This window comes from Cupressus sempervirens, chromosome 7 (genome assembly GCF_028749045.1).
Source record: "Cupressus sempervirens isolate cs-2001-9-10 chromosome 7, ASM2874904v1, whole genome shotgun sequence".
NCBI lineage: Eukaryota > Viridiplantae > Streptophyta > Pinopsida > Cupressales > Cupressaceae > Cupressus > Cupressus sempervirens.
Window position 1 is genome coordinate 220723688 of NC_143124.1, and position 26902 is coordinate 220750589.

Genomic DNA, 26902 nt, shown 5'->3' on the forward strand with positions numbered 1-26902 from the left:
TACAGAAGTGAGTCTGAATTTCATTGCTATATCAAAGAGGCTGTATTTTATTCTATAGAAAATTACAAACATAGCCAAGTTTTAAAAAAATATCCAATCCCTAAGAAATTATATATTTCTTTCTGAAAATAGCAATATTATGATATCAAAATCACACTCAATATATTTCAATTGAATTTTTAATCCAGAGAATTCTGGAGAACACTGCCAGAAATCCCCTTAAATGCCTTCAATGTCGTCATCAGTCTCTTGAACTGCTTGTAAAGGTCCAGTTTCAGATATATTTGAGTAACCACTGTCTATCAGCCGTAATTGAGGCTCTAAAGAGTTAATCTTCCTCCAGTCTTCTTCAGATAATGACCAGTTGAAGATATCAAAATTTGTCTTGATCCGTTCAGGTCTTAAACTGCGTGGCAATACACTTGTTCCTCGCTGTAGTCCCCATCTTAAAATTACCTGGCATCGTTATCATTGAATGGTAAACCAGTAAGATAATAGGTCAGGCTTTTATTTATAAAGAGCATCTGAACCTTTTATATAGCAAGGTGCACAGAGATAAAAATAAACATAATACACAATAATGACAATTTAAAATAAAAAAAGTCAAAACAATGAAAAGATCTACTTCATCTCTGCCTAAGAGGGTTTTCGTGAAAAAGAAAAAGAACTACCCCTGAAATAGTAGGTCTAATCATCAGGGACTGCCACCCATTGCTAATAATGTTTGAAAAATAATATTCATTCAAAACAAAGGCCCAGAAGCCCAATATTTGGAAAAAAAGGCATAAAATTTCGACAGAAATTGCAAAGTCGAGCAAAATAGACAAATCTAGCTGGACCCCAGAAAAATTGGATAGGATCAGCTTTAGTAACAATGCTGCTCTCTTAGCTAGATCAGTGGTTTTATACAAAGGCCACCATTATGTGGCAGATTGAAGCTTCAGTTTTTGGTTTATAGATATGGAGGTTTTTGTTGTGTTTGTGTTTTGTGTTGCAAATTTGGAATTCCCTTTTAAGGAATTTCATAGTGTGTTTGAGGCAATTCGGAGGTGATCTGCAAGCCCTGCCATTCACATTAGTGCAGACCATAACTCTTCATACTGGCCGGACCATCTGGAAGTCTTCATTTCTAGCATTAAGACTCATTTCTCCAATATTTTGACTTGCTAATGTTAATAGACAAAGCAAGCTGTACAGTTCAAGTTTGCAGGTTTAACATTGGTTAGGCCATGCCATTGATTGAAGTTATCAGGAGGATGGTGTGAGGGCTCCTAGCTCAAGTGCTGATCCTTCGGTGGATTCAGCATGCCTAGTTTATAGGCATGCTGACTTTTGGGCTTAGTTACCGGTTTGGATGCAGGTCCAAGAACCTGGTATGTGGGTGCATGGAAAAGGAAAAATGGGGGGGGTTGAATGCGTTTGTGTGTGTGTGTAAAGAAATATCATAGTTCAGACATATAATAGTTAAATACTGTTTTTTTAAACATAAAACTACTAAACTTTCAAAGAAAATTATTATTAATTCTTCAGCTCTCAACCGAGCGCACTGATGCATGCATCATTTGGGAAGTGAACTTTTATGTTTGGTGTGAGATTGGAATTAGTTGTACCTGCTGTTACAGTTGCTACCACTGCAAACAAAGCTGATTCCAGAACTTTTTAAGCTGGTTCCAGTGATCAATCTGATCTATCATCCTCTCAGCAAGACTTGGTGATGTTCAAGCATGACACAAAGTGGTGTTTTCAGTCCTTGATTAGTGTGGGTGTATTGCACAATAGCTAGTGAAAATCTCTGATCATTCCGCTTGCTGATCAGATCTATAGAAGTGTGTTTACAGTACATTTCGGACCTGTACCAGCAATGGAATTTATCGTCATCAAGGTATACTGCTATTGTTTCAAGTTGGAAGAATTTATTCATGATTTTGTGATCCCATTCTGGGGTGCTCTGGCAGTTATTTTACATCAGCACTTTGTATCATCAGTTATTCAAAGTTTATAATGTCTATGGAATCTGGACTAATCTTGTAATCTTTTGAATGGTCATACAACTGAAGATTTACTTTCCTATGTGTTTTATATAGTACTACTAGATGGTATTACTGCCAGTAAGAGTCTCTTGTTATTTGCTAATGCACTTACCCCACTGAATAAGTGGATGTGCCTTTTCTGCTCACCACTAAATTCAGAGGAAGAAGCTTGTTTTCCTCTCAATATTTGTATAAGATTTCTCACTAAAAAAGTGGATGTGCCCTTTTTGTTCACCACTAGATAAGTGGAAGGAGATAGCTTTCCTCTCAATATTGTATAAGCTTTCCTATTGAACAAGTGGAGGTGCCCTTGTAATTCCCATTGAATAAGTGGATGTTTACATCTTTCAGTACAACATAAGTAGTATTAGCTGCCTTGCTCCCTAGTGCTTTTCTTTCAGTTGCAGCATTTCAGTTTAATAGTAATCGTGAACACCATATACTCTTGTCTTGTCCATTTAGGGATCAAGGTGATCAGAAAGTAGAGAGAAATGAGTGAATTTGTTCATGGATTAGATTGTGTGAGTTTTTTGAGCATCAACGTTTCGGATCACACTTCGTTGATCCTCAAAAAACTCACACAATCTAATCCAGAAACAAATTCACTCATTTCAAATGGATTGTGGAAATCTGATACTGTTAGTAGAGAGAAAGTTAACTGTATGCCATATTCAGTTTCTACAGTTTAAATTTTAAAATATATTTAGGGGTATATATCACAATGAACCCCTAATAGACAGTACTGGATATTTACAATTTGTAAATTACCACACTCAGCTTTCAGTACAGACCATTCCCTGCAGACGAGGTGAGGTGTAACTCCCATACAACTTTTGGATGCTCTTCAATTGTGGCATCTATAGTGGAATGCTAACACTCTCAATGGCTTCTCTACTATATTTATGGATTCCCATTGTGGATAGCTACTGTGATCCATAGGGCCTAAGTATGTGAAATTGGAGACACCTTCACTTAATGTGACTATAATGTGTCAGAATGATGTCCATCTCTCCAAATAGAGGTAGAATTTACCACACAAGTATCACATGAATGTGACTACAAGTTATTCAATTGAACTGTGCCATGGATGCTGCCATGACATTATAAATTATTAAAAAGTAAAACAAGTGGAAAATCATGCCATAGAACAGTAAAAAGTAAAAACGAACATCTTTGATCTATTAAGGTACAAAATGAATCTCTAGTAATGAAAAATATATTTTTCTGATTCCAGATTACCTGGGCATTATAAGATAAGATTTACCAGTGGCGATATGGTACTGGTACAAGTTTTTGGAGCTCTGCTTAATCTATTCAAAGATATCAAATTTCTCTGTTAACACTTCAATTTGCTAGTCAGTCAATGAATTAGCCCCATATATAAAAGGAAGATATTTTGTTTTTCACATCCTCCATGAAAACAAGGCTTCATATGTTGTATACTGCAATATTAATTTGTTTTATGTAAAGGAAAGAATGCAGTCACAAAAGACAAATCCATGTCATTTCGACAAATGAAGCCAGCTAACATACTCTCTCAGTTCCTACTCTTATATCCATTGGCGACAGAGATAGATTCCATCACCAACTGTACAAGATAACATCTATTAAACTGCTTTGACAAGTTGACAAACAAATTTGTTCATCATAAACTGTAGTGAAGTGTTCCTTTGGCCAAGCCCATTTACATAAATGATTGCACACATGCACACACACAAAACAAAAAACAAAAAAACTAGTACATGTGAAATACTGCTACAGTAATTTAATTTTGAAATCCAAGAGAAACAATTTCCTGTATATACTGAAAAAAAGAATTGTCAAAAACCTGTTCTGGGGTTTTGTTGAGGCGTGCTGCAATGTTTGCTACTACAGATGTTTTGAGCATCGGTGCATGAACAGACCTGCACCTTCTGAATGCAATTCGTGGTGTCTCACAGTCATCCTCTCCACTTGAACCACATTCATTACTTAATGGATTGGTTGCAGGTACACCCAAAGGTGTATGAGCTGACACATGAATACCCTTTGCTTGACAAAATTTGACAAGATCATCTTGCCGCCAAAAGGGATGCAATTCCACCTGTGCATACAAAGAATTGACATCAAAATAACACAATGCAGTATCATTTGAAGTTTTCAATCCTTTCATTTCTGAGAAAAAGCCACAATAAATCTAAACTTGAAAATTGTTCAATGTACACTAATACCAGGTAGATAGCTATGCAAATCAGAGCCATTTCTACATACTAATGTAAAATATTTATTCGAGCTACACTAAAGCTTTCAGCCATTCACATTTTTGCAACAATCATAACAAATGCAATTTTTAGAAATAGTCAATTGTACCTAATACAACGGCAGACAAGTGTGGAGCCCAGTTACCTGTTTTCTCGCCACTGATGCAGAGAAGATGGATAATGTTGTAGGGAAAACTATGCTATTTGGTTGATATACATTTCTACATGGTGATAGACCATTTTAATTAGAAATTAACAGGGTGCATATGTAAAATAGATGCACGCTAGAAGGTTTCCACAATCCATAATGTTGTATTTTATGCTTCTGGGACTTGATTATGTGCAAATTGTTCATCTCCTTGAGCTCTCTCATGTCCTGATGATGATTCACTGGGTGTGACCCGTAACATTGACTCAAAACTTTGCACACAATCAAATTCCAGAAGCATAAAATATAAAAAAGATGTATTCAAAGAAGAGCTTTTAATTTAAAATATTCTGGCTATTTGACAGGGCTCTCATATTTATGTACTGAAAAGTATGCTGTAACTATTCTAAATCTAATAGTAATATAAAAATGAAATCTCTCTCCCACGCAAGTATAACTGTATATGTATACATGCATGCAAACATATATGTGCGATTCAGGTTACACAACAGAAAATCTGAGACGTCTGTGTGCAGCTGGAACTTCAATGCACTAAAATCTGAAATGATGTTATGTCTGAAATCTATTATAAACTCTAAACTCTTATAAAAGTTAATCTGATATCTGAAACCTCTGATAAACTGAAATGAACTGGTCAATGGGAAACTGACACATGTAGTTGTAATATCACTGAAAATAGATGAAATGATAAAATTGGTAATACATAGGATAAAGGAAATATTTACCTAAGGTATAAATGCCAACTTGGCAAAAAAGGTTTCTGAGAGCAGTATGTGCACTGCATTTGGACAAGGGATTTGGCCTTGCAAACTGCCAAAGAATATAAACTCTGCTGCAAAAGCTGGTATTCCACCTTAGAGGGCACAGGCCTTCATTGTAGACTCTGTATGCAGAAATATCATGTCCCTTTTTTCAATTTAATTTTTGTTAGAAGGAAAGGTTTATTTCCCATTTCTAGCATCTTCCTCGGTCAAAGACTGCATGTGTGTCGGCTGTCTTCATCGTCCATGTCCCATTGTTGTTTGAAAATTTCATGTGCAGGTTGTTGAAGCTTCGGACTCTTTGGTCTTGCCGTGCCTTTTCTTCCAACTATACCTTGTCTCCTTGCCCCTATATCAGACTTCTAGATCCCTGCATACCCTTATCACCTGTTCACTGCCTTCATAATGTTTTCTCTGTCAAGATCTCATAAAACCTCCATACAGGCATCCCTTCCCTTTGACCTTAGCTTCCTTTACACTTGTTGGAGTTTCCCATTCAAGCATGCTTTTCCACCGAACTCCATTATTTCCTTTTATTCTTATCAAGATGTCAAACTTCCTATACAGACATTCATTTACCTCTACCTCCACCCTTTCCCTAAATCTTCAGCAGGGTTTTGGAGTTCTCCTTCATTTTTGCTTAAGTTGCCGGTTCAGATTTTGGTACAGATGCGGAGTCAAATATCGTCCAATATATTTTGGTGTTAGGTTCGGATTCATTTTGAGTTCGTCTGTGCAATCTTTATAAGAACATATTTATGCATATATATGCCCACCCAAAATCATGACGCACACAAACTAGAAAACTAAAATTGAACTAAGACTCAAATGAAACTTGAAATCAAGGTAGTTGGTGTAAATGTTAACAAGTAAAAAAATCGGTCAAGTTTGGAACTATTCAATATTATCATGAGAAGAATAGTTCAAGGAAGGTGGTGTATAAGCTTTAATATCAACAGTGTCGTGCAAATTTTCCACAGAACTAATAACCCATTCTGGCAAGACTTGGCTTGAATCATTCTTTCATGCCCCTCCTTCATCTTCCACATATACGTTTGACTAGGTGAATGCAATGGAAGGAATAGAGTGGATCAAGTCAACCAAGGAAAAAATAGGGATAAACAATATTGATTGTGTGGTGGGATTCAATGCAGAGATCTATTAATGAGAGAGCAGTGCAGTTAGGTAATGGATCCGCAGTTGCAGACCGACAAGATTTTTCAATGGAATCTCGTGATCAAGCAATCGAAACAAGATATTCCTTGATCCCAAAAAACAGTAAAATTCTTCCCAAATTCAGTGAAATTCATCCCGGGCTCATGTGTCATTTTCAGAAGTCGCCAGAATTCACATTAAATTTGCCCAGGGTCCTGTTCACAGAATTTGAAGCAACTTTCTCAGACTAGCATCATAATTTGGATGAATATGCACCAAATACTAATTGCAAGCATACCAACTTTCAAATTCCATGGTTCCTGAGCAAATGTGGTAATGTAGGTTTTTGCCAAACCCTTCTCTTTCCTTTACCTTTGTCAAAGTTGCAAACCTAACCCTACTGGTATGTGTTTAACCCAAACCCCAACTGCCCGCTACTTGCACTAAGTTATGTTTCAAGAACAAAATTTTGACCTTACCCTTTCTCAAGTGCCTTTCGCATGGCACCCTCAAACTTTAATTCCCAACACTTCACATAGTGTCACATCATCGGCATCACAAGTACAGATATTTTTGTACTTGGTTACCTTGTAAATCCCAAACTCTGATCTCAAGGAGGTGGTATGAGTCTTGAGTTATCCTTGACCTCCAAGCTTCACTATTCACACCTTTGGCAATTATCTGTTCCACTTACCTCCCTACATCACCCACAATACCATTAATGGCCAAATTTGACACCAAAATTACTCCATAAGCATTTATACTGCCCAAAAACATTGTTCAAATTAAGGGGCACTGATTCACATGTACCTATGGTCTTGGAGATTAAGAATACACATAGCCTCACTACTACACTTGTCGCATCCTAACTCCCATTGCTCCATGAGCATTATCTACAACACTCATTTGAACAGGATTCAACCATGGTCATTGATTTCAGTAATTAAACTGAGCGAACAAATTAATTTTGTTGTTTTTCTAGGATTGTTTCTACAAATGTAGTAACATAGCCAATGTGACTGATGTCTTCTAAATGCAGACTTAAAGACTCATAAATATGAGAGGAGACATGTCTCTATAGTTAATCATCATTAGTTAATAAATAGCTATATGTATAGCTCATTTTTAAGCATATATGTAATATTAATATATTAACCATATGTGTAATATATTATTATATAATAGTATATAATGTATAATTTATATAATATATATTATAATATATATGATATATATTATATATATAACATATTTATCTTAATGATGATTTACTATCAAGAAGGTATCTCATGATAAAACCAATCCGACAGAAGCTACAACCTTAACACTCCCTCTTAGCTAGGGAGGATTTATAGAACACATTATGCTCTCAAGAATAAAAAGAGACATCATCTCAGTATGATATTCAATTCACTATGAGACTAAATTTCTCACCTTTCATAACAAACAATTGAAGTAATTTCCATTACTTTTAAAACACCACCTTAAGTGTGGTCTATAGTAGCAACTATGGGGTCCGGCAAGATCTGGCCCAAAGAACCATAACAAGTTCGTTACCATGGTGTCCGGCAAAATCTGACCCAAAGAACCATGATAACAAGTCGACCATTTGTAAGATCGCCACCTTACAATGGTTACCTTCTGATTGTTCATTATCATGGTGTCCAGCAAAATCTGATGAAAAGAACCATGATAACAGGTCTACCATTTATAACATCGTCATCTTATAATGGTTACCTTCTGACTGTTCATTATCATGGTGTCCGGGCAAAATCCGGCCCAAAGAACCATGATAACAAGTCTACCATTTATAAGATCGTCATCTTATAATGGTTACCTTCTATTTATATATCAATGAAAGATCGTCACCTTTCATTACATATCATATGTGAAATAGTAACCACCATGAACCCAGTCAAAAGGTGGTACAAAGGCTTTCATCTCATTCTCTCACAGAAAAATGTATTACAAGGAATTTCACTTAGAACTTCTTCTCATAGAGAAGATATCATTAACAAAGGATTGCACCTCAAAATTCTCCCTTTGAACAATGATCCTGGGAACTCAGGTCCTCTAGTTACTCCAATAGAAACTCTCTTCACCCAAGGATACCTTTTGAACTCCCTCTAAATCTGATATCAATCTTCTGAATTTCTAGTGGCAAGTCATCACTTCCTCATGATATACATAGGAGAAGGCACATCAAAATCATGCAGTCACACACATGTATTTTTGGACTCCATCTGAGTGTCAATCTTCCAAGCTCCTATGTTGCCTTCGAAGAAGTGTCATACTCCCTCTTAATGTAGAAGAATCTCATAATCTTAATTATCAAAGATGTTTTCTTCAAGAGTGTTTTCTTCAAGAGCCTCACTTTATCCATCTTAATCATCAGGGTCTTTGGAACTACTATCATTAGATTGAGTCTGCACAATATTTGGTAGCATATGTAAAGTACCAACCTTCTTTTCCTATAAGAATATCCTCAAACATAAAGGAAAAGATCAAAGAAAATAACCCATATAGTATGTATAGAATTACAAATAAATGAATAGATAAATGTAAAAGATACAAGTACTTATTTGCCCATGAGGATCATGGAATATCTCCTTTTCTAAGGATGGTTTAAGTGGGAATGAAACATTGGCTATTATTCCCCCCCACAATGTAAAATTCCCACTCTTATATTGTTGAACACTTTTACATCACATCAAATTTGACGACTTCTTTCTAAGTTCCAACTTGCTCTTTTCATCCATCAAAGCTCCAAACATTCATTAAGCTTAATAGTAGAAGCTAACACAAACTCGTCTATAATACACCAATATCTTGATTGAGTATGATTGTGCCACTTGAATGACTCTACAACTCATATGTCAAGTTTCATTTATCAAAAAGAGACTCGTAGATAGTTTAATAAAGTCGCAACTTTCTTATGATGTACACAAGGAGTAGGCCCATTCACATAGTTGCATGAAATACAGTCCTCTTGATTGTTACAATTTATCGATCACTGAAGATTCCATCACAACATTGGTTCACTCCCTCTGAATCAATATGATCGATATCACTGACGGTTGACGAAACCATATCCTCTATCTACTCCCTCTGATGGATGTGTCAGAATTCCTCTGAACATAAATCTTCTAAATAAATAAATTGTTTTCTAGATTTGATTGTGTGCATTTTCTTACCATCAACGTTTCAGATCATACTACATGATCCATCATCAGGATGAGAAAGTGCAGGAGTAGAGATATATATCTTCTAAGCTTCTAAAATAAACTTCCCTTTAACAAAGTGTCAGACTCTCTCTAAGTCTGATATTAATCCTCCTTTTCTTGCAAGAAGGATCTCGGAGGAAAAGATCAAGGCAAAATAGCTCCTACAACATAATTATATTTCTCATTAATATTATCATGATTCACATTGTAACTCATATTAATCATTATATAATTTCCAATATAGTATATACTATAGATCAAATAAACATAAAATTTAAATGATACAATAATATTCAAGGAGAATCAACAATTTTGCATAATGATATAAAATCATTTTAATAATATAGATAAATGTCTATATTTTGAGCATATATTCCATCTATAAATATATACATATATATATAATACTTAATAAACTTAATATATTCATAATGAAATAGAATAATATGTACCTTTACCTTCCATCCACGTGGGTAACCTTCAATGTACGATAGATAGGTACTATAAAATGTATCTCCTCCGTAAGAAGCAATCTCTACACTCGAAGGCTCTTTTGGTGGTTCATTGATATATCCGACCAATGAAAGGTCTCCTTTATCAATACCTTCTTAACTATTGCCCACCCTTGATATGGACATGACCAACAATATTTACTCTTATTTATATTTTACTTTAGTGAGGGAAATCTGATTTTTCAAAAGAGTCACGTCTTTTGCACAATATCATTTTAAATGAACTACAATAATTATTGGTTCATTAGTTCATTTAAATAATTCGTAGTTCCTTATCATCAAGCACAAAGTTTTTAGTTTATATTATTTACTTCCCAAACTAGTGATGCCACCACTCCATTCTTATATTGATTATTAATCAATTATTATGATCTTTGAATAACTTTCAACACTGTGAACTCTTGATTACTCGGTACATATATTTACTTCTGACGTTGGTAACAACTAATCTCCATCTTCTATGCTGGACAGCAACAACCAACACATATTTTTATATTATTTCCATCGCATACGAACTTTAATGACAATTCAGATGGATCATTTGTTGACGATATGCTCTACTGCCTCAATATTTTGTTGTGGTTCATAGTGTTATTTGTTTTCTTCAATATACCATTTCATGATATATGCCTAGGTGTCTTTTCGCAAACCAACAAAAACTTGCCACCGCTCATTGATGGAATGCTCTATTCATTTGAATGTATCGTGGAGCAACTACGCAAAATTCAAAGCAATATTTTCCAGACTTTCATATGTTGCATTATCCGCTAGAGTTGATAATATCAACTGATAAGTTTCAATGATAATTGGCATGGTATATCATACCTAGTAGGCTTTTGTTGACTTGAGTTGAATTCGAAAGTATTTGTCATTCATTAAGGATGCTTCCACAGATTCTTATGTGTCATAGGTCTTCATCTGGTCTCAACGCGGTTGTTTTGTATATACTCATCATTGTCACATCTTCCCACATTGGTCTATGTTCTTTGTGAACTTATTCAAGCCCTTCACTTCTATTTGTATATTCATTGTTGACACTATGAACTCTTGCCATGTTAAGTAACATCTAATTTATGTGTGAGATTTATGAAAGGATTGAGTGGGCCAGATGTCTTATAGTATGGAAGACTAGTTGTGCATGTAGGCCCAGTTACATTATTGTAATCCATCATCTCCCATGAGACTTTCAACGTCGATTATGTACATATTTAATCTTTAACTCCACTCTACCTTGATTTTGACCCTTTTAAACATTACGCTTAAACATAATTTGAGAGTCAATTAAATTCGTAGAGTTCACTGTATAGGATTAGCTAAAGCATGAAAAATGGTAGGATTAATAGAACGCATAATTCTGACAAAAGAACTGAACCCTTCCCATCCCATTGATGATGATCACAATAAAATGCACAATTTATGTTGCCTTCATATAATCATATATTTCCTCCTTAAAATGTTGATGTTTAATGCCTTTGCCATGTCATTAGATTTCCTTGAATTCTGATTTGTTTATATGCATTTTTCATGTTGGTTTTCTCGGATTGGTTGCAAAATGTATGAACACTATCCTAATGTCTAATATATTACTCAGATCATGAGAAATCCTTTGCATCTCCTGTTAGATCTATACTACTCCCCCCGTGTATATTCCTGTAGCAATGCCTGAATGAAATTTCATTTAGCAATGCTTTAATCATGTGCTCATGAATGGTACAGGTGGATGTGTAGTCGCAAAGGCGCCTGACTATGTTGATGGCAAAACAGAAAATACTATAATATCATTTCTATCCATGTCAACTGCTGAGGATCTTTGGTCAGCTCACAGCAGAAGTTTTTATGTCTGCCATCTCCTTCCAGATTTGGTTCCATGGTCTTCTAATTTCTGACTCCTCAATCTGCACCCTTCAATCAACATATTACATGTGAAGACATTTAATTGAAGCAATCTTTTGAATCAATTTATATATTTCTTAGATCTTTGAACCTCCTTTAAATTTGCAGTTTGGCTCTGATACCATGTTGTTTTTCTAGGATCATTTCTGCAAATGTAGTAACATTGCCAATGTGATTGATGTCTTCCAAATGCAGATTTAAAGACTCATAAATATGAGAGGAGACATGTCTCTATAGTTAATCATCATTAGTTAATAAATAACTATATGTATAACTCATCTTTAAGCATATATGTAAAATTAATATATTAACCATATATGTAATATATTATTATGTAATAATATATACTGTATAATATATGTAATATATATATTATATTACATATATAATATATATTATATATATAAGATATTTATCTTAAAGATGATTTACCATCAACAAGGTATATCATGATAAAATCAATCCAACAGAAGCTTAACAAATTTTTTGTGCTAGAAACTAACATAAAAATAGTATTTGTTCATTTTCAATTAATTCTAGGAAGTTGTGCTGAAGTGTCAAGATACAAAATTGAAGATGGAATGAAACTATGTAGCCAGTTTAAGCTTGGATCTTGTTTCAAGTTCATTGATCTCAAAAAGGGAAAAAACTAAAGGTTACATTCATTTTGGATTAATCTACTCAAAGATTTTTTTTAGCGGTAGAGTTTGTTATTTTATTAATAATATAAAAGTGGTCACATCATATTGTTAGAATATATCATCCATGCCCTTTGTCTTTCATATCCCTTACAAGCTACGTCATATTTCAAGTCAAAAAAACAAGTCACCCTTCATCCCTCCACATCAGCAATATTATACATATACATTGCACCCTCGACTATGAACAGTCGACATTGACATTATAAGTAGAGAAACATGGCAAAATAGTTCTATACGTATTCATATACAAGTTGTGTTATATGTTCTTAGCTAGTCGAGGGTTACCTTCAAAAAACACAAAACCACCCAAAAAGTCAGAGCACCAGCTCCAATTTCTACATACGACAATTTTAGGGTTTGGGATCCATGATAGTCCTTTTGTGTGACAATTTACTTGCAAATCGAGTGTACCTTAATCTATAGCCACTCTCCAAGTTACTGTGTATGGTCACCACCTTCATTCTTTCTCTAGCTTGGTTCCAAGTTGTCATCACTTCGGCACCTATCTACACCCCTGCCTATTCTTCTCCTTCTGTGGGTTCCTTGGTTTTGGTGCCCCACATTATGGTTTGGGGCTCTCCAATTGCCTACCAGTTTGAATTGAGTCTAGTGACTAAATTTATGACATTTTCCCAAACCTCTATATAATCACACAAGACCATCCACATCCGTTGGGATGTTCCCTTCTACCTTGGCAATTGGAGCCATCCTTGCAGAGGATATAAGGATGCAAATGTAAAGGGTAATTCAAAATCCATAATAGGCCACCCACTGTTGTGCAAAAGCCTGTCTCTGGTTTTGCTATGTGCAGGAAAGTCTTGTGCCCCACCCTTCACTCGATTCTTACACATCTAGTTACCACTCGATGCACCTCCAACCGTGCATTCAACTCTAGCCCTCATGCACTAAAGAGAGACGAAATGTTTGTGTTGGCTCTTGATTTTTAGTCTATCAATAGAAAGTTGCAGCCCAAAAGCCCTTGCACTATAAAAAAGAACCATGGGTCATCCGTGGTAAAAACAAGTTTGAGCCTTTCCAACGAGAGCTCACCCCAGAAAAGCACCTATTGCTTCGGTGATCGCAAGCTGAAGTTAGCTTCAATGATCACAGGCAACCTATTTCTTTCCCGCTGCTTCAACAAGAAGCAACAAAACTACAAATTGAAATTGAAATCATCCATTTTTACACCATCTTTTTTCTAAGGTAGCCAACCAATTCACTTGGCATGTGTGGTGAGTTGTATCGACATCCTTCATCATTTACTGCTACATTAAGTACCTATCTTTTCATATGATTTGTCAGCTTTATTATTCGTCACATTTATCACCTTGGCCTTGGGTAACTAACAATCCTTTCTTTGGTGTCCACCTCCAAAAAATTTCTCACCCTTGTTTTGGTGCCACATCTCCATAGCATTACTCAACTTTAGTACTCATCTCTAAGGATTTATCCACCCCTCTCCTCCACCAAAATGCACAGTGGAATGTAGGCATCCCCTTGTCATGTTTTCTTCACCTCTTTCTTAGGCCTCTCACCACCTTATTCTTGTCCTTTGCATGTGTACTAAGTTGTTCCAACACCCTTTAACAATTTGTGCATGTTATGTCATGTGCTTGATCATCAATTATGTCTGTTGTCAAAGATTTTATCCACCTCAAGCTTGGTTGTCAGCATTTCCACCTTTGTTTTCCACCTCTGAGTATTTGATCTATCATATCCTTCCTTGAGTGCTACTTTTCTGGGCATTCTCATATCCCTGGTGTCCAAGTATTTGATCTATCATATCCTTCCTTGAGTGCTACTTTTCTGGGCATTCTCATATCCTTGGTGTCCATCGCTAGGAACTTTGTCCACCTCAACTTTGGTTTACCGACATTTCCCACCTTGGTGTTCATCCCTTGGGATTATCCCCCGTATCATCCCTTTCTTCATTGTCATTTCTCTGCAAATTCTACCATCTTAGTAATTGCTTCACGAAATTGTTTTAGCGTGACTCCCTTCCTAAGTGTCGCTACTCCACCTTTGTGGCCTAGTTTGCTTTGGCAGTTGTTTGGTTGGATAGGGAGTCTACCACCACATTACTTTCCCCATAAACATGAGATACTTTGAATTTGCAAAAGACCTCCAATTTTTTCCGAATAACAATTATTATCTTATCAATTTTCCATACATGAATCTTTCCTTTCCCAATAGGATTAACTATGATTTGTGAGTCTTCCTACAAATGTAATTGTTCCACCTTCAACCTTTTGACCATCTCAACTGCTACCAACACTGCTTTGAATTTTGCCTCATTATTTGTCCCATCCTCTAGTGTCTTTGCCTCCATAACTACAATGTGAATTGTTAAGGTAGGATAGTTTTATTTATTAGATAAATATAATTCTGCAAATATGATCATCTTCAGACTGTAGGAAGGTATAGAACATTTATCAATTACAATGTCTATACTCCTTTCAATGATGGCATACAATATTGTATTCAATAGTCAATCCATGATCCGTCATGACTATTCAAATGCAAAGTTTTATGCATTTGTTAGTTAGTATGCACTAACTAATCAGATCCAAAAGGATTTGATTAGTTAGTAAATTCTAACTAGCAAGTGATTACTCAAATAATTGTCAATATGCCTTAACCGATCATTATTATATGAAGCAAGATAAGTATATATATATATATATATATAGCAAGTGATTACTCAAATAATTGTCAATATGCCTTAATCGATCATTATTATATGAAGCAAGATAAGTGTATATATATATGCATCAAGTCCATTTTAGTCTCATATGATTATGCTGGTCGTTTTTCAAGTATATTCCCAGATTTATTATGACAAGTACATATGTGTGTATGTAAAACATACATTCAGATATATGGGCAAATAGTATTCAATTTGATCTGACCAATGCTATTATATCTCAGCACTCACTCTTAGCTAGGGAAGATGACTGAGTATACAAATTTAGATACCACCTCACTCGTGATATAGGAGTATAATGAACATCAAGTCACACGACATTTATATATCCCACTTATGGTATGAGCATTGATATTATGTCGCAAGATGTCTACCATAACACATTGTGCCGTCTAACCATGATTATCTCATAAAGAATATACTGAATTGCAATAGGAATCATGTCTCATGATATCCATAAAAATGCTCAAGAGATACCAAGTATGACAAATTTAGATATCACCTCACTCGTGATATCAAGGAGTCTAGTGAACATCAAGTCAGCATGATATTCATATATCATGGCTATGGTATGTGCACTTACATCATGTTGCATTATGTCTACCATAACTCAAAATGGCATGTCCACAGATATTATGCCACATAATATCTGCTATGATTATCTCATAAAGGACATATCGATACACAACCGATATTGAATATGAAGACATTTCCATGAATATCAAGTCTGCATGATATACGTCATGATAGTGAACATTGTAAAGTCGTCACCTTACATGTTGAATACAAGTGTACATTATTAGAAAGATCGTCACCTTTTGGTAATGTACACAGGGGGCACATTAAATTCATAGAGTCACACATATGACAAAAGGTTTACACAGAGCCACCATGGATTCTCTCACGTGGTGTTGTCATGGTGTCACACACATGACATCCATCATGAACCATATCAAAGGGTGGATCTATCACAACTTCTCCCCGATTGTGAAACAAGGGTTCCACTTTAAGCTTTTCCCTCATAGAGAAGAATCCAATAAAGTACATTTCAATAAATCATTGATGCTAAGACTCCTTAGCAAGGGCTTCATTCTTCATAACTCCAAGATAGTCTCCAAATGCACAAACTTCACTTGGTAAGAATATCAGTCAGTGATACTATTCTGATAATATACTTTGTCTAGAAGTTCTACTTCTATGATCTACTTTCTTAGCAACTCTCTATGTTTTGATCATGACATTATTCATAGTAGTAGTTTCTTGTCCACAAATATACTTGTATAATTTCATAGTAACACGAGTAAATGCAATAAGCTTTGGATTTATCCCAAGGCATGGTGGTACCAAACATTCATAATAATGTGGCTTCTATATGAAGTTCCAAGTACATGCATCAGCCTCTTGACCTTCTCATCCAAGATTTTCTACGATGGATTTTCATACTCCCTTAGAATTCCATCATAGTCTACTCCCTCTGAAGTGATATAACCATACTCCTTGGACGTCAACTGATCACAAATCCTCTAGTTGTTACCTTTTGGACTATTGTCATTAGGTCATCTAGGTTAGCACCTTCATAGGAAGAGCCCCATTGACTTGTCTTTATTTCATAGTCCCGAAAATATGCCTCAACAACATTCCTAATGCATCATTCTTCTTTTCCGAGAAGAATGTCCTTCTGCACACAGACATACTTGATACAAGTTGCTACAATGAAGGTCCATATGCATCAAATCAACGAATGATACTCTGAGATTACTCTGAAGGTGTCTATTCTCTTCCATCTCTCCTCCAAATATGGTTTAAATAAGAATGTAACATTGGTTATCATTCTCCCAACAATGTAGAATCCCCATTCATATTATTGAACAATTTTGCATTATATCAAATATAGCATCTTCTTTCTGTTCGATACATCAATTGTCCTATTTATGGAGGATATCTTGCTTGGAATCTTATCCAATTAGTCTAATGACAGATAAGTCAGCATACATCAATGTTGCTTCTTGTCAAAGGAATTTAACTCCTAGCTTACGCTAGAATTCCTTGTCATCAACCACAAGGATGCTGACTCAGAATTTTCACAGGCTCTCCCACAGTAAACGGCTACAATGGACTTCTCCACCTAGTTTCTTCTGCTAACGTTGAATATTCAGATCATTTTTCACAGTGAAAGATGTTTTCAGATATATGAATGTTTTCCTCCGTTCCATGCTAAGGAGGTCCCTTTTGGAATCCAACTTTAGCCTTCATTTAGGACTAATAAATATGTAATTATCATGTATTATTTTATCCTTCAAGTCTGCAGGAGAACCTAGCCTTTCCTTTCTCAAAACATAGATTTTAAAACACCTACAATGGCCAAATTAGTTACTTAAGCCATTCACATATACTCCTTGGTATATGTTCGATAATATTTAACTCCTAGTATTGAATGTTTTTAGTATTAGTAGGGTGGGGATCAAATTACTCAATACGATCTTCACTTGACTCTCTCCATATGATTGTCGTATAAGTCCAATACATCAAAGCCTTCACTTAAGAGAATTCCAATTCATTTACTCAACATTCAACTCTCTTTGTATGCAGGAAGTAATATTTTTCCGAATCATTTATGTATAGAGTTTACAAGAGAGTTTCGCTTGATAGGGAAAACAACACATGCTCCTCCAACAGTGATATAATAGAAGTGAGAGCCAACTCACTAGTTCTGATTGTATATCATAAAACAATGGTTGCAAATTAGAGATGTCTTCTCCAAGGTGGTCTTTGGTAAGTATTTAGTTCACGCCAACCCATCATTGGTCTAATTTTCCTCCTCCTTTATTCAATTGGGCATATCTTTTCTGATGTGTAACAAGTACATATCTGACCATCCTTCTCCAATGCTAGTTACCAGTGTACAGGTCATGTCCTTCCCAACTTAGTCCATTGAGCCTCACACTAATATCCATTGCAGAGTCTTCCATACGCGAGTCCCCCCTCTGAACTACGTACATGAAGTCATGGTCAACGTTTCTATACTCACATACAATAACTTCCTTACTTCTATTTCAGATGCTTGGCTGTTTCATTTGGGGGCTTGATAGGTTTGCGATGAGTTTGGAGGGCACTAACTTTTTGTGCATGTATTCCCGCATGTTCTTCGCAATGATGCATTGTTGATCCTTTACCTTGTTTGACCAATTTCAAAGAGTACAATTTACCATGTTCTGCGATGATCCTCTGTATGTTTCTCTATCAATTGATGTCTGCTGCAATAATTGAAAGAACACTAGGTGAGGATTCATCTTTGATATCGAGCGATGGTTGTTTGTTTTATATATTTATACACACAATCAATATATTTTGAGTATTGAACATTCATGTTTATACCCAAGAGTTCAGAGGCGTGTCTACTCATCTGCAATAGCACAACATCAAGGTGTATTTTACTATCAAAGAATAGTCCAAAATCATCTCCCAGCCGACAGTACACATCAAGGAAATAACTGAACACTAAATCACAAAGTGCATTGATAATTATTGCATTGCATATGGTATCAATCATTTGTGTCAACATTGAGCCAGAAGGAATACCAGTATCAGTACATCTCCAATGTCTACCATCTTGAGTACGGACAGTGTTGTGATAGAATTGATCCACAGTAGCAGCCCAGAAGTTCTAGAGTCTACTTGGAGAAGGGATCTTCATTCATGGGTCGAATCACCAATAACACGATAATGGCTAAATTTCATATAGATAATAAGATCTTAAGGGCCTCACGGATTGAGTGCTGCAAAGATTTATCAAACTTAGACCAATCAATGCATACATACAGCTGTCCCAGTGAAAAACTATTTTTGATATCAAGCATTCCACCATTTAGGATCTTTGTTTTCTTTGTCCAATAAAGGTATATGATTTATTCTTTCCCGTGACTTGTTGAGAGTTATTTCACAATTTCTTGTCTTCGACTTGGATCGATGGGTGATATATTTCTTCGTTGTCCACATCCTTCTGGCAATTTTGTACTTATGTAACTTGTGATCCATGAGGGCCTCTCTTTCATGCTTTACTTGGTGACAGATATGAAAATCACAAATTTTCATTGATATTGTACCACCCTACTGTAACTTTTATCCCTCCCAGATTTCACTCTGATACCATGTTAAGGTAGGATAGTTTTATATGTTAGGATAAATATAATTCTGCAAATATGATCATCTTCAGACTGTAGGAAGGTATAGAACATTTGTCAATTACAATGTCTATACTCCTTTCAATGATGGCATATATATATATATTGTATTCAACAGTCAATCCATGATCGGTCATGACTACTCAAATGCAAAGTCATTTTATGCATTTGTTAGTTAGTAAATACTAACTAGCAAGTGATTACTCAAATAATTAGTAATATGCCTTAACCGATCATTATTATATGAAGCAAGATAAGAATATATATATGCATCAAGTTCATTTTAGCCTCATATGATTATGCCGGTCATTTTTCAAGTATATTCCCAGATTTATTATGACATGTACATATGTGTGAATGTATGTAAAACATACATTCACATATATGGGTAAATAGTATTCAATGTATCTGACCGATGCTATCATATCTCAACATGAACCTACGAATCCCTCACCACACATCCTACTCTTGATGGCCCAGGGTTATGTATCAACACCCCATAGAAGTTTACCTCAATCCTCTAATGCTTCCCATTGCACCTCACTCCTATGAGCTTTGCACATATCAACCTGTGTGAGCCCATTAACAGACCAGTATTTGAGAAGAGTCCACTTCCTTTATAGCAAAGTGTCCTAGATGTTGAAGGGGTATTTTCAATGATTTTGTGTTGATACTGCTGCATTACCCGGTTCCAAGAAACTTATCTCAATCATCATTGTAAACTTTTCCATTGTTTCTGGTTTCCTAAGGAAGATCCTCCTGTTCCTTTCTTTCCATATCTCCCACACTATGGTTGATGGACATATCTGCCAAATACTTGAAAAGGATGATTTGCCTTTAGGATAATTCCAAGATTGGAACATTTCTTTGACTGTGCCAGGTCGGGCTGAATGCCAATTGAGTTTTCGCAAAACACTTTCCCAACAAGAGGCTGCAAATTTACAATTGAATAGCAGATGATCAATAGATTCTTCCTACTCCTTAAACATGACACACTGAAAGGAGCCATGGAACCCATATCTCATCAGTCTATCTCCCATGAGTATTCGTCTTTAATTGACCAGCCATGAAAAGGACCAAGCTTTAGGTAAGCAGTTTTTATTCCAGAGAAGATTATTTGGGTCATGGTATGTATCCACCGATGTCTCTGTCAATCAGTAACCTATTTTGTTTATATATATATATATATATATGATTCTATATAGAGTGTCAGGATACTCAACTGAAGACGGCAGTAAACTATGTAGCCAGCTCAGGCTTAGATCCCGTTTTACGTTCATGGATCCAAAAAGAACATTGAAAAAAAAAAGTTAAATGTTACATTCATTTTGAGTTAATCTGATACATGTGTTACATCTCTCTCTCTCTCTCTCTCTCTCTCTCTCTCTCTCTTTCTCTCTCTGTATCAAACTAAGAAAATTAGAGTTGGTCTACATATTTCCTAATATAATTTATATTGAAAAAAAATTATGAGCCTTATACAACATTAATAAATATTATATATTTTTTTTTAAATGAATTAACACTTAATTATTAATAACATGGATAAACTTAAATGTGATAACTAGTTTTTCCATTGAGATTTGCCATAGCAAAAGTTCACTGAAACTATTTGAAGTAATCTTTATTGAACAAAAAATCTCGTAAGTCCAAATTTGTATTTCCCAAATGCAGTCATTCAAAATATAATTTAGAAATGAATATAACAATTAAAAGGATGTTTTTGAGGAGGTTCTGAACCTACTTTTTGGGTTCTTGACTGATACAACAAGGTTCTTTGGGAATGAATCCACAGTGCAAAAAATGCTTGCTGCAGGAATCCTGCTTGGATCAACCTGGAATGAATCTGGGGCCTAGAAGGAACAAAATGGTAACATCGGCAAGAAATTTTGGCCAAGCCTCCTGATGACTGGCACTGTCCCATTTTTGTATACTATACCTGAAAGATGTAATTTCCTAGAGGTGTGCTGACGTTCAATCTGCCTTTTATTTGCATCTGTGGCCTTGATTCATGTCTCTGACACTACTTAATTTATGCAAATCAATGACTATACACATTGCAAACTTTGCACTTCATCACTATAGTTTTGACTTTTGTCTAATTATTTCATCAACTATTAAAACCTGTGCAAACAGTCATATGAAGATATATGAGATTAGTTTGGCATATTGTTAAATTATAATAGGTATTCATTTTAGTTCTTATTTCTCCCAGTTTCCTTACAAATGGTTAGAAAAAAGCTTATTGAAGATCCTACAGTAAGCCAGATACCGATATCCCAGAGTTTCCTCTACAAGTCACATCCACACTTCCTATGCTGGCACAGGTTTGCACATAAGTGCACATCTGAACATAAAAAATATGTACCAAGGATTGGGATATGCACTTACCAGTTACTGGGATCTGAACACATTGACCAAAAAGGTGGGTTGGTTCACCCGCTACCTAATAATGTCATCATTAAATCGCACTTTAAGAGAAATGGGGCCCTTAGCAAACCAAATGGATCCCAACTCCCTCTAAATATGGAAATTTTCTTTCTGCATTAGTGTGGTTATTGCTGTACAATTTTACGTAGACTAATTATATATGCCCAATGCTAAGAAAAAATGTGTCTAAAACATTTTGTAAACACAGCTCTTAAGAAAACTGCAGCTACCTTTTGAGTTGTATTCTGTATATATCTGACACATCATTACTGTTATCTCCTACTCATACAAATCAAACATTAAAATTTGTTCCCTATGTTGTATCAAGAACTGAAAATTGGTAGATCAAAACTTTGGAAACACAAGCATTCCAAACAAGGGAGCTCAAGAAACTGAAGAAACATGATCTAGACTTCTAAAGGAGATGGCAGAAAACAAGGGATTAACAGAGAAAATGTAATAAAAAACAATGAAAGCTTCCAGATACTCTTAAATGGTATAGAAATATTGCAAGTTCTCCAAAAACTTACTAAAAGTTCAATTTCAGTACCAGAAATTTCCAAAGCTTATATAGAATGATCAAGAACTAAAGGAATTATTTCCAGTAGATCCAAAACATTTAGTATTTTCCAGCCCTCTCCAAGACCCCATGAATTCTTTGGAACAGTGAAATGTTCAAGAACAAAAATACAGGTTTCCATATCAAAATGATTTTAAGGATTCAAAGTTCTTTGAAGACCAGCTCAACTCAGACGTGGAGATGCTCACCTGTATTTTTGCTTATTATGATTTGCCTTTATGTGCATTTGTACATATTGTGTCTACCTTTTCTTATTACTAAGAGCATTTTGTGGACATTCATTACATCTAGTGATAGATAACAATATTTCCTCATTCTGTCAATATTTGTTGCACCTTGTGGGAGGCCCCAACATTTTAAATGGGGTCACCACCAAGCAACAGGCACAGCAATGGGATACTGCTTAAAGACAGAGCTATCACCTAACCTTCCCAGAGGCCCCTGCTGCAGAGGGGGCACGAATCAGCTTATCCAAGCCTTCTGTTGTTTGTTGCCTGGCCATGCCTGATACAGGAGAGCCAGTAATGCTCCAAATTAATTAGGTAATTAATCACTGACAATGTAGAGATGGGTAGGTAATGGAGCACTTATCTTTTTTGTTGTTATTTGTAGAAGGTGGGGATGAATTTAGAAGAGTAAACCACTAAATCAAGGATATTGCTAAATATTGATAAAGCAATTTAGAATGCACCTGTAAAAGACTTGATCAAGATAAAGCAAGAAGCAAATAAATAAATTATTTAGCAATTGAAATGACAACAAAAATATTAAAGAGACCAAGACTATGCGAGAAATAAATCACATGTGGGGAGTGTTGAAGTTTGTAGCTGCAATAGAGATCTTTATCTCTGCTCTTATAAAATGGAAATATGTTTGTTATGACCGCTATGGTCACCTTCAGCTGAAAGAGACATTTGTAAGAATATTTAAGATATTATTATATAAAAAGACATGTGTCATACATCATACAAGAGGCATGCGTGTGTAAATGTGAAGTGTTAATGCGTGGAAATATGAAGGGTCTTATTTTTGGGACTCAAAGAGACCTTTGTGTGAAAGATGAAGTCTTATGCAATCTATTTATGTTATTGATTGGTATATTGTAAATCATGAAAGCGAAAGCCTCGTACTATGAATATTTCTTGATCAATAAAAAAGATCTTTGCTGGTGTGGCTGGATTTTCCCCTTCAAGTGGCAGGATTTTCTCAAGATAAATGTTTTGTGTCCTTTGTGTATTGTTTATGCTCTGCTACTGCTGTTTATCAATATTTCTGGGTCAAAACATTAACAGGGAACATATAAATCTAGATTTTGTGTTAAAAAGAACTGAAAGCACTGAATCTATACATATCAAAACCTGAATCTAGACGCGGAGATTTAGGAGGTATCAAGCTTTACTTCCCTAAGAACCAACATCCACTCTACAATTTACGCATAAGTCTCAGTTCATACAGAGAGAATAAAGAATCAAAGTACCTGATTAACAGCAGGAGTTATTTTTGCAAAGCTAAGCAGCTCCTCTATCTGTTGTATGCTGAAGTTGCTGACTCCAATAGAATTCACAAGCCCTTTATCGACCAAACACTCCATAGCCTGCCATGTTGCTTTCAACCGATGTGAAGGTTGCCTCAATTCCATACCAGGCTTCCTTGGAGGATCAGTGGCATCACCGAATGAGAAAGTCACGGGCCAATGCACCAAGTACAGATCCAAATAAGACAACCCAAGATTTTTCAAGCATACCTTAACAGAGGTCTCAACTCTCTTGGGGGCATTTGTAGTGCACCACAATTTGGAGGTCACAAAGACATCCTCTCTCTTCAGACCACCTCTCAAGGCCTCTGTCAAAGCCTGCCCTACTTCACCCTCATTTCCGTACAAATGGTCACAATCCAAGTGCCTATATCCAACTTTTAATGCAGTTCTCACTGCCTCGGTGCATATATCACCATCAGCCTGCCATGTCCCCAGACCAACAGCGGGAATTTTATGCCCCGAATTCAATACAAAACAGTTCTCAGAGCTGTTAAAGTTTTTTGCCCTCATCGTTCTTTGTAGAATTCAATCCGATTCTGTCCTTACAAGCATGGGATACCCAGGAAATCTCCTGATACTATTGAATTCGTATTAAATTAGCGATTTCCTGAAGTTATTTCTCCCTTCCGTTTGTCCCCTGGTAGGTTTAAGCTTAACAGAACAGACCGCAATAGATCGTTAAGTATCAAAGTTACAATTATTTCTGAACGGATACTCTGAAATCACTTGGATTTTCAATTTTTCATGAGGCGCGTATTGAGCATCCAAGATTTGAGCACACCCCAAATCAGTCAGACGATATTATGATTTCCAATATGTCCTTTACGACCTCGAATCCTACAAAAAGTAGGTTTTACATGGAAAGGTTAGGTCACCTGACTGAGCTTTTGACCCGGTAATCCCAATATCGACATGGGTAGATAAATGGAATGTGAAAGAAATTGCTCAAAAGTTGTTGAAGAAAAACGAAAAGAACAATAAGTAAAATACTCACCTGTCCTCGCCTGGCCCTTTTGGAATTCTCATACGCTTCTTGAATTTCAAACTAGGAAAGGCAAAAAAGCAAGAATATAAGGGGTCAAACACATTTATCAATCTGAAACAGGTTTCCAGCTGATTAAAGCATAGTCAAACTTGGCTTTTTTCAGATCCCTATGAAGATCTCGTGGTACCCAAAAGTCGTCTGATGTCCAAGAAAATATGGAGAGTTCTACTTTACATTTTGCCATAAAATTCCAAAACCCCAAGATTCTGCCCAATCAAGCTCGGAATCACGCAATACAAGCTGAAATAAGCAATGAAACTAGCTAGAAATTGATTGATGGTTTCTTTGTCATGCAAACACTTTTACTTTTACATCCAAAAAAACAAAAATTCTCATGGACAGTTGGTGGGAAGCTTTCCACCACTAGTTACAGTAAAAAGCAGCAATATTTCTTTCTTTTCTCCTGATTTCTTGCTGTCCGGACACTTATTTTGCATGGAAGAATATGCTTGAGGATTGATAATTCACTCGATTCTTTCGAGGTTGGACAGAACCACTATTTTGTTTTCATTTTAAAATAAAAAATGTGGGCCACTTCTCTCCCCCATAGAATTGCCAACTACTCATTGGTAGTTGAGAGACATGCTAAAAATATTATCCATTTGTTATTCTTCTCAATCATCCCCGGAATATATGCTTTAGGGTTACGAACGGAATTCATCATAAGACAACTAAGTTTGCGGCCGATGAGAAATATCTTTTTAAAATAAAATATTAGATGGGGAATTCTATGTAATTACCAAGGGAGACTCGTTTTTTTTCCAAATTTCCAATTGTCCCCTTGGTAAGATTTACGTTTTAGTCAATACCAAGGGCAAGAATTGGTTCATGTATTATATTTATTATTTCTTTTTCTTTTTTTATTGTTGAGATTTTTTTTTTTTTTTTTTTTTTTTTTCCAAATTTCCAATTGTCCCCTTGGTAAGATTTACGTTTTAGTCAATACCAAGGGCAAGAATTGGTTCATGTATTATATTTATTATTTCTTTTTCTTTTTTTTATTGTTGAGAGTTTTTTTTTTTTTTGGGGGTAAGTACAAGGTTTGTAGGTCTAGTTCTTACATAGTATTGAAAAGCATGTCATGTCGACATCAAGTTTCTATATGTATTGAAGGGTGTGCAGTGTTACTTTTTACATAGTAATGAAAGGTGTATTATATCAATCTCTACATAATATTGAATAGGACGTGCACCATTGAACTATGAAGTTAAAAAAAAAATTTAAAATATTTATGTTTCTTTATTATTAAATGTTTATAAGGTGTTTATGTATGGTAGAATTTGTATAATTACATTGATTTTTAATTTATATTGGATTTATTTTAAAAGAATGTCTTATTATAACTATTATACTAATTTTTTATATAATGGTAAACTACATGTTATATCTTGTTGAAGATAGCTTAAAATTTAAGATAAAATCTTCTTTTATCATAATATTTTACACTTTTCTAAGTAATACTGAGTGTTTTGAAGCCTTTGAAAGTATAATGGAGCGCACACATCTAATTGTGTAATGTCACCTTCAATCTAATGATGTGTGGGATATGAGGTCAAACATTGGAAATTTCACAAGGCAAGTCTCTAGTATTGCAACATGTAAGTTATGGTGGGTCCCAATTTTTCAACGGTAAAGGCTTTAGTCAATGGTTGGCCCCACTAATCATTTTTTCTTAAAGGTGTTGACTACATGATCCTTGACAAATGAGACATGGCATTCACTTGAGATTTTGGGTAATCA

The 26902-nt window shown here is 35.4% G+C and overlaps 1 protein-coding gene across 1 annotated transcript; it reads right to left on the reverse strand.

The window, feature by feature from the left end:
- Positions 1 to 25994, reverse strand: LOC149546289 (aldo-keto reductase family 4 member C10-like). Its single transcript, XM_089791136.1, has 4 exons — positions 25112 to 25994; positions 24058 to 24954; positions 3859 to 4113; positions 1 to 456 (listed from the first exon to the last, which is right to left on the reverse strand). Exons 2-4 carry the CDS (start codon positions 24625 to 24627, stop codon positions 220 to 222), a joined length of 1062 nt encoding a protein of 353 aa, XP_089647262.1. The 5' UTR covers positions 24628 to 24954; positions 25112 to 25994; the 3' UTR covers positions 1 to 219.
- Between the last annotated feature and the right edge of the window lie 908 nt (positions 25995 to 26902).

Excerpts from the sequence above, each read along its gene's own strand:
- LOC149546289 (XM_089791136.1), bottom strand. The coding sequence starts at position 24,627 with ATGAGGGCAAAAAACTTTAACAGCTCTGAGAACTGTTTTGTATTGAAT. Across the intron at positions 4,114-24,057 it reads TAACTCCTGCTGTTAATCAG|GTGGAATTGCATCCCTTTTG; the intron begins GTACTTTGATTC and ends TTGTATGCACAG. Across the intron at positions 457-3,858 it reads TCAACAAAACCCCAGAACAG|GTAATTTTAAGATGGGGACT; the intron begins GTTTTTGACAAT and ends TAACGATGCCAG.